Raw genomic sequence first — 9,672 nt, 5'->3', positions numbered from 1 at the left:
TGCATAAACCCACTATCAGCGGAAATGCTCTGATACCATTTGTAACGGCTCAAGCCCACTATTAGCAGATATTGTTCTTATTAGGCTTTCGCTTTCGGGATTCCCCTCAAGGTTTTTAAAACGCGTTTGTTAGAGAGCAATTTCCACACCTTGATAAATAATGCTTTGTTCTCCTCCCGAACCAGATAGGGGATCTCATGATGGCAATGGTTTTAAGAGGTGAAGCAGCGGAAATGTTTTATTACGAGGCGAAGTGCATAAACCCACTATCAGCGGAAATGCTCTGATACCATTTGTAACGGCTCAAGCCCACTATTAGCAGATATTGTTCTTATTAGGCTTTCGCTTTCGGGATTCCCCTCAAGGTTTTTAAAACGCGTTTGTTAGAGAGCAATTTCCACACCTTGATAAATAATGCTTTGTTCTCCTCCCGAACCAGATAGGGGATCTCATGATGGCAATGGTTTTAAGAGGTGAAGCAGCGGAAATGTTTTATTACGAGGCGAAGTGCATAAACCCACTATCAGCGGAAATGCTCTGATACCATTTGTAACGGCTCAAGCCCACTATTAGCAGATATTGTTCTTATTAGGCTTTCGCTTTCGGGATTCCCCTCAAGGTTTTTAAAACGCGTTTGTTAGAGAGCAATTTCCACACCTTGATAAATAATGCTTTGTTCTCCTCCCGAACCAGATAGGGGATCTCATGATGGCAATGGTTTTAAGAGGTGAAGCAGCGGAAATGTTTTATTACGAGGCGAAGTGCATAAACCCATTTGGCCAAAACTCTAATACAGGTTTCATCTTACCATTCTTACAGCATACATTCTTAACACTTTTGCCAGTCACATATCAGCCTTTGATTTACTCTTGCCATTAAGGTTGTTTGCAAACTTCTTTGAATGCTGTTTAAATTTTGGTGCATTGGAGAAAAATAAAGCAAACAAACAATGATAGACAGCAAACTTTGGGGCTTTCATTGACAAAAAAAAAAACAGGGACAGTTTTGTTGTCTTCTTGTTCAAAGAAGTAAACAGTCGAAGAATCCTGTTATGGAACGAACACAAGCCTCGCAAAAGAGGATAATGTTCTCAGACAATTACACGAAACTCGGTTTTCGTTCAACTTTAATTGTTCTTGGGTTTATATAGCCGAGGTGTATAAACAACCTATTTAAATTTGAAAAACCGACCTATTTCAATAAGAAACAACCTATTTATTATTCTTTTAAAAAGATAGTCATTTAAAGAAACATTTTAACATATAATTTCGTTATGTTATAAAAATTTGAATTAATCATCTAATAACATGATTTTCAAATCTAAGAACACACGAAATTATTAGATTTTCAAATCTAAGAACACACGAAATAGTGATGGTTTTTTATTAATAAATTAATAATTGAATCGACCATAATACCTATAAATATGACAAAAACAAAACAACCCAAATGACAAGGACAATCAATGGAAGAGATATATAAATATTGAAACTTGAAAGAGGAATTTAGGTCCTTTCTCTTTGAAAATATATCTATATTGAGTAAGACAGAGAGAGGGCGAAACGAAGAGAAATCTCTCCCAATTTCTACCTCATTTTCTATCTAAATGAGAACCTTTGCTCCGCAGGCTAAATAGACATCACTTAGTGCTTCGTGGGATTAAAAAAAACCTTAAATTAACCCCGAAACCAAGAATATTAGAAAATAAACTAAAAACTTGGAGGCATTTCATCTCCCATTTGTTATCTTGTCAAAGCAAATAATTTTCTTAATATATAACTTAGATTCTTGTTCTACGGTGCTCTAATGATTGAACACTCTTTTTATTGAAGCACGTAGAGTAACCAATTACATCGTTCACTATAATAACAATTATAAGGATAATTATAAGTGGATATGAGCTGCAACTTAGTCAAGTACAAGGATCTTCACCGTCAACGTCAAGACTAAAAAGTTTTCTATTTATAATCATTTACGAAATAAAATAAATTACAAAGAAAATGAAAAAAAAGAGCAATAAATGGATACAAGATATTTGTCCATAAACTGTCAAATACATATGGTATACCGTAATGGAAGACTAAATGTCATACAAGATATTTACTTATAATAAAGAGTCAAATATGACACTTATGGTAAACCGTAATGGAAGACAAAATATCATATAAGATATTTGCCTATAATAAAGTGTCAGATATGATACTTATCATAAACTTTAATAGAATGCTAAATATCATACAAGATATTTGTCCATAGTAAAGGCTCAATTATGATACCTACCGTAACATGTAATGGAAGGCTAAATATCATACAAGATATTTACCTATAATAAAGAGTCAAATATGATACCTACAGTAAATCGTAATAGAAGACTAAATATCATACAAGATATTTGCCTATAATAAAGGGTCAAATAAATATGATACCTTCGGTAAACCGTCATAGAAGACTAAATATCATAGAAGATATTTGCCTATAATAAAAGGTCAAATATGATACCTATGATAAACCGTAATGAAAAGCTAAATATCATACAAGATATTTGCCTATAATAAAGGGTCAAATATGATCAGATACATATGGTAAACTGTAATAGAAGGTTAAATATCCTTAACAAAGACCTAAAGTTTCAAAGGTTCGGTCATGGTCCTTCTATAAAGACTTAAAAGAGTCGAGTAAAGTACCTAAAAGCACAACAATTCATAGAGCTTATTTGTTTTCTCGAAACTCAGGAGTTTTCAAGGTTTTGGAAGATTGAGATGTGAACTTTTCTACAAAAAGTTCTTTAACAATGCTTATTTGTTTATACATACATAAACTTGGCGTATATCATGGAAGATTTTGAAAGCATAATTCCATCCAACCTTACAAAACTTACCTAAACCCATCCCTTGCCTCCTATGAACCACTAATCTGTAGCTAATATATATAAACAAGGTTCTAAATCCCATTTTCTCATGCTTACAAACTTCATATTTGTACCCATAAGAAAACAAAAATGCATAGGAAGCGAGACGCTACCTCAATCGTTTCAGATCATCGCCATGCCCATTTGAAAATTCTACTCTTGTCTACTCGAACGTAAAACGCGCTAATGCTGAACTACGACCACCTCGTCGAAATTCCAGTCTTGTACTAGGTCCCTTCTTACGGCTCGGCTTCGAACCAACCTGGGTGTACCGTCCATTACGTTGCTGTTGGAAATGGTTGGTTGGGGAGTTACCTTGGCTGATGCTACATATGATGGGTGGTGGTGGTGGTGGTGGTGGTGGTGTGTTGGGGGAAAAGATGGTCTCCATATTAAGCAGTTGGCTATTGCAGAGCATCTTCCCTCGTTGTCTGAACTCGAAACCGAATAGCTCCTAAGGGAGTGTGAAGGGCTATCGACACTGTTGCATACGAGACATGCCAAACTCATGTTTATACACGTCGAGCTATCTCTGCAATTCTTTGTCAGAGGAACAAAATAGAGAATGTCAGAACTTCGAAATGTACATCAGCGGAGACACTGGAATCGATCTTGCAAGTTTATTCCGACCAAAAAAGTACACCGTAAACGAAACTCACTATTATTCTATATATGCAAGAAGATTGTGTGATAGGAGGAACAAGGTATGTTGATATATGTCAAGTGTCATATATTAGCAGAACTTGAACCCCTCAGACAACTTTCACTTCAACAAGAAGGCATATAAAAATGCATAACAACTAGTGTTTCTAATGGAGGAAATTATTACATCCTACTGTCTGATAATAGTAGACTAATGGAGTAGCTAGCTTATGAAAATTATTACATCTTACTGTTCGATAATTTGGGAAAACTCGTGTGAGATTTACATCGGTTGGAGAGGCAAATGAACCATTCTTTATAAGGATGTGGAAATCTCTCCCTAGCAGACACGTTTTAGAAACCTTGAGGGGAAGCCCGAACGGGAAAACTCAAAGAGGACAATATCTGCTAACGGTGGACTTGGGCTGTTACAATTCGTGTCTCTAATTCAGTAGCTAGCTTACGAAAATTATTACATCTTACTATTCGATAATTTGGATAAACTCGTGTGAGATCCACATCAGTTGGAGGAGAAAACGAAGCATTCTTTATAAGGGTGTGTAAACCGCTCCCTAGCAGACACGTTTTAGAAACCTTGAGGGGAAGCCCGAAAGGGAAAATCCAAAGAGAATAATATTAGCGAGCGGTGGACTTGGGATGTTACAACTCGTGTCTCTAATTGAATAGCTAGCTTATGAAAATTATTACATCTTTCTATTCGATAATTCGGGGAAACTTGTGTTAGATCCACATTAGTTGGAGAGGGAAACAAACCATTCTTTATAAGAGTGTGGAAACCTCTCCCTAACATACGCGTTTTAAAAACCTCGAGGGGAAGCCCGAAAGGGAAAGCCAAAAGAGGACAATATTTGCTAGCGGTGGACTTGGGCCGTTACAACTCATGTCTCCAATTAAGTAGCTAGCTTATGCAAACTAATACATCTTACTGTAAAAATAATTCGGGAAAACTCGTGTGAGATCCACGTTGGTTCGAGGGAGAAGCGAACCATTCTTTATAAGGGTGTGGAAACCTCTCCCTAACAGACGCATTTTAAAAACCTTGAGGGGAAGCTTCAAAGGAAAAATCCAAAGAGAACAATATTTGCTAACGGTGGTCTTGGGCTGTTACAACTCGTGTCTCTAATTGAATAGCTAGCTTATGAAAATTATTACACTTACTATTCGATAATACGGGAAAACTCGTGTGAGATTCACATCAGTTGGAGAGGGAAACAAACTATTGTTTATAAGGGTGTGGAAACTTCTCCCTAATAGACGCGTTTTAAAAACCTTGAGGGAAAGCCCAAAGAGAACAATATCTGCTAGCAGTGGACTTGGACCGTTACAACTCACGTCTCTAATTGAGTAGCTAGCTTATGAAAACCTCATTGGATGACATGGACAACTATGGCATTAGGACATGCTATATATATATAGATATCTAAGTAGGTCAACTAACAGCCAAGAATCAAACCCATAAGCTGTAAAATATCAAAGTTTCTAATAGTTAGTTCTTCTTGTGGCAAATACACATAAATTCCTAGAAGCTCAATATATGAAAGAGAAAATATTAGAAAATGTAGCTAGTAGCAAAACAGAACATATATTATGCAGAATAGTAGGCAAAACAGAATATATATTACGCAGAAAACCGGGAAAGCAAAACCATATTTGTAACGGCCCAAGCCCACCGCTAGCAGATATTGTCCTTTTTGGACTTTCCCTTTTGGGCTTAACCTCAAGGTTTTTAGAACGCATCTGTTAGGGGAGATTTCCACACTCTTATAAAGGGTGTTTCGTTCTCCTCCCCAACTGATGTGGGATATCACAATCCACCCACTTCAGGGTCTAGCGTCTTCGTTGGCACTCGTTCCTTTCTCCAATCGATGTGGGACCCCCACCAAATCTACCTCCCTTCGGGGCTCAGAGTCCTTGCTGGCACACCGCCTCGTGTCTACCCCCTTCGGGGAACAACCTCCTCGCTGACACATCATCCGGTGTCTGGCTATGATACCATTTGTAACAGCCCAAGCCCACCGCTAGCAGATATTGTTCTCTTTGGGCTTTCCCTTTCGGGCTTACCCTCAAGGTTTTTAAAACGTGTCTGCTAGGAAGGTTTCCAAACCCTTATAAAAGGTGTTTTGTTCTCCTCCCCAACCGATGTGGGATATCATACTATTGCACACTCAAGATCACACTTATAGCTTGACATCACAGAGCTCAAAATGTTAAAACAGAGAGATTAACCAGAGTTGAGGGAAAAATAAGAACATTTCATGATTGCTAAAGATCAGCTAACTAGATTTTTAACTCCACAGTAATCAAAAAGTACTTGAGCCAGTACTTTTGTTTAACTGATGTGAATTCATTTCTTAACACAACTATATTGTTAAATGATGAAATATATTAAAACATGATTACAACTTCGAATTTTTCGATCCCACGTGAACCAAGAAAATTCGATGTAAAATAGGCTATGTTCATGGGCATTACTTGAATTACATGTTATGAGCGATAATGTAGTGTTTTGAGCTCAAAACTAACCAAAAACATCCAATGAGCACCCAATCATTATACATGCTGGTTCATCAACTAATCCTTACTCATGTCATTGAGTCATTGTATACTCTTCAATTCTACAACGTTCGCTCGTTAGACGGGTGAGTTTTCTTGATGTCTATCAATATACATTGTTCGAGTTCATGGCATGCTTGGAAACTAGATACATGCTTTGATATAGCATAGGAACTTAAAGAAACAAACAAAAACAAAAAAACTCCACCATTTTCAAAGTTTATTAACCATTTGCTTAAAAACTCCACCATTTTCAGATACGACAACTTGGGGCGTGAGATTCGAACCTCTAACCATTTGGTCGTGTATATCTTATGTCAGTTGAGCTATCTTGGCTTTCGTTTTTCATTAATCATTTAATAAAAATTCACCACATGAGACCAACTGACCAAGCAAATATACGCATGCATGTGAAACAGTAACCCATTATCCACAGTAGAAGTCCACAGACCAAGTGAATTGACAACAGATGTGTGTGTCAGTTCTACATTTGGTCTGTGTGTCAGTTCTACATTTGGTGATCAAATAGTTTATGTTTAAGAAAATGGGATAAAGAATCAGAAAGAACTAATATGGCTATCACCCACTCAACCCATTCCCCTAAAACCTGTAACTATGATTACCGTATTGTAATGGCTCAAGCCCACCGCTAGCAAATATTGTCCTCTTTGGACTTTTCCTTTTGAGCTTCCCCTCAAAGTTTTTAAAATGGGTCTAATACGAAGAGGTTTCCACACGCTTATAAAGAGTGTTTCGTTCTCCTCCCCAACTGATGTGGGATATCACAATCCATCCCTCTTCGGGACCCAGCGTCCTCACTAGCACTCATTCCTTTCTCCAATCGATGTGGGACCCCCACCAAATCCACCTCCTATGCCCAGTGTCCTTGCTGGCACACCGTTTCGTGTCTACCCCCTTCGGGGCTCAGCCTTCTCTCTGGTACATCGCCCGGTGTCTGGTTCTAATATCAACACCAATGTGAGATATCACAATCGACCCCCTTTGGGATCTAGCGTCCTTGCTGGCACTCATTCCTTTCTCCAATCGATGTGAGACCCCCACCAAATCCACCCCCTTTGGTGCCTAGTGTCCTTGTTGGCACACCACCTCGTCTACCCCTTCGAGGATCAGCCTCCTCGCTGGCACATCATCCGGTGTCTGGTTCTAATACCAACTGTAACGTCCCAAGCCCACCGCTAGCCGATATTATCCTCTTTAGGTTTTTCCTATCAGGCTTCCCCTCAAGGTTTTTAAAACGCGTAGGCTAGGGAGAGGTTTCCACACTCTTATAAAGGGTATTTCGTTCTCCTCCCCATCAATGTGGGATACCACGAGAAGCCATTTGATAAGCTAATCTGTTAAGCAATAAAACCAAGGGTTCCAAAATCAAACAATTCTCACAAATTTCCCAAACCAGAGTTACTCCAACATTTCAAATCAACGCAGAATCGAACAGAAATTCTTCATAAAGAAACGAGAGAAGAACACGAATCAAACTCCAAACAAAAACCCGCCGTAAACAAAACCCAAAAGAGACAAATAGAAGACAATCACACAATTAGATTCGAAAAAAGAAAGCAAATCATAAACGAAACAAGCAGAAACAGATGAATCGAAACAAAAGAACATCAAATCCACGAAGAAACTTAGGAAGAAAACAAAATCAGAAGAACAAAAAAGGGAAATGAGGTAATAATTGAGAGGGCCCAAAACGTAAAAAGGAGGTAAGATCTGAGAGATAACCTGAAATTCCCCTTGGTGGCGAAAGGGGAAGCTTAAGATTCACGAAGAGCTGAAGAAAAGAGAGGGATCTGTGTTGAAGTGAGACCCTGGGAGTGGACTTTATTATATTACTCGATATTGTAAACACAAAATCCCACACATAAATTTCAATATCTTAGAATTTATCTATATGTATTATCTTTTATATCTATATATATATATATATATATATATATATATATATATATATATACATATATTTCTAACCGTAAAAAAACTCATGGTTTTCGGGTCGTGGAAGAGGCCGTTACAGTAAGTCGATTTTCAAATTTCTCTTTTTACCTTAATTCATTATGATTTCGTTACAATTATCAAAATTTCAGAAATTTTTCACGAATTCGTCGTCAAAGGGGATTGAGAATCAATCAAAAGTGGCCAAAAGTTGACACAACGAGAAGGAAATCGCATAGGAAAAAGGGGGCAAAGTAAGGTAAAAACTAGGTTCAGATCAAGATATCAAGCTTGAAATCCGAACATGAGTTTGAACTTCAGTCTCAATGGATAAATATCTCGAACGACATACTCGAGTCTAAACTGCCAGCTTTGGACGGCCTAGGCCACAAGCCTAGATGCACGCCTCCAACCCAACAACTGCTTGGCCTGCTCCGGCTTCTGTACACAAGCCGAACCCGACCCAACCTACCACTAGTGACATTAAAAAGAATCAAGTTTCATTTATACAACAAAGATTTCAAGATATTCAAGTGGGGCTTCATTTATTCTTAAATGTTACATATTTATGATGGATGATAATGTAGAGTTACTGTATTTCATTAATGTATTTTAAGATTTTTTTATTTACTTTGATGTTACATTTACATAATGGCTAATTATAGTTATAAAGTATACATAGCGATTAATTATGGTCATTACGAATGTTGCGAACTCTTGAAATGCCACATAGAAGGTCAAGAGTCTCGTTTTTAGGCTATATAAAGCCATGTATGTTGTAGTTGTAATGGAGGTTAAAAAATGTTGTAAAGGAACATTTGTGCTTTCCTTTAGCCAACGAATAAGTTCTTTTTGCAATCATATGTAGTCTAAGTTGCGTGTAGAATCATTCAAGCTTGACATGATTAATCTTGCTTGTGGAGTGATTCGAACGTCAAACAAGTATTCTTACCTTGAGATATTTGATCAACAAGATAATTAAAAATTTACTTTCCCTTCGAATGATTCTTTATCATTAGAGCTAAGTGTTCTTACCTTACCTTTGCAATTCTATCTAGTTTAGATTGCATGCTTAAAATTATTCAGGCTAGATATGATCGATCTTGCTTATAGAGTAATTCGAATGTCAAACAAGTGTTCTTGCCTTGAGATATTTAATTAACAAGATAATCTAAATCTTACTTCAGATGTAGTGATGAATCTTACTTCACTTATAGTGATTCCTTAGAGAGATTCGAATGTCAAACAAGTGTTTTTGTCTTCCTTAGAGAGATTCGAATGTCAAACAAGTGTTTTTGTCTTGAGATATTTGATTAACAAAGTAATCTGAATCTTACTTCACTTGTAGTGATTCCTTATCATCTTCCTTAGAGAGATTCGAATGTCAAACAAGTGTTTTTGTCTTGAGATATTTGATTAACAAAGTAATCTGAATCTTACTTCAGATGTAGTGATTCCTTATCATTTAGTATCAGAGCTTTCCCTTGGGTTGATTCCTTATCAACTAGCTTTGGCTCAGACCACGACTAGCTCTCGCCTAGCTTGTATCTACGTCATCTCGCCTAGCCCGTATCTACGTCGACCCACCAGTGGCC

General features: G+C 37.4%; 1 protein-coding gene across 1 annotated transcript; it reads right to left on the bottom strand.

The window, feature by feature from the left end:
* Positions 1–2,681: 2,681 nt before the first annotated feature.
* Positions 2,682–3,440, bottom strand: LOC111439046. Its single transcript, XM_023076789.1, has one exon. It carries the CDS (start codon positions 3,416–3,418, stop codon positions 3,092–3,094), a length of 327 nt encoding a protein of 108 aa, XP_022932557.1. The 5' UTR covers positions 3,419–3,440; the 3' UTR covers positions 2,682–3,091.
* Between the last annotated feature and the right edge of the window lie 6,232 nt (positions 3,441–9,672).

The sequence above is a fragment of the Cucurbita moschata genome, unplaced genomic scaffold (assembly GCF_002738365.1).
Source record: "Cucurbita moschata cultivar Rifu unplaced genomic scaffold, Cmos_1.0 Cmo_Scf00085, whole genome shotgun sequence".
Taxonomy (NCBI): Eukaryota; Viridiplantae; Streptophyta; class Magnoliopsida; order Cucurbitales; family Cucurbitaceae; genus Cucurbita; species Cucurbita moschata.
Note: the sequence above shows the minus strand (reverse complement) of the source record. Positions and strands in the feature narration are given on the sequence as shown.

Excerpts from the sequence above, each read along its gene's own strand:
- LOC111439046 (XM_023076789.1), bottom strand. The coding sequence starts at position 3,418 with ATGAGTTTGGCATGTCTCGTATGCAACAGTGTCGATAGCCCTTCACAC.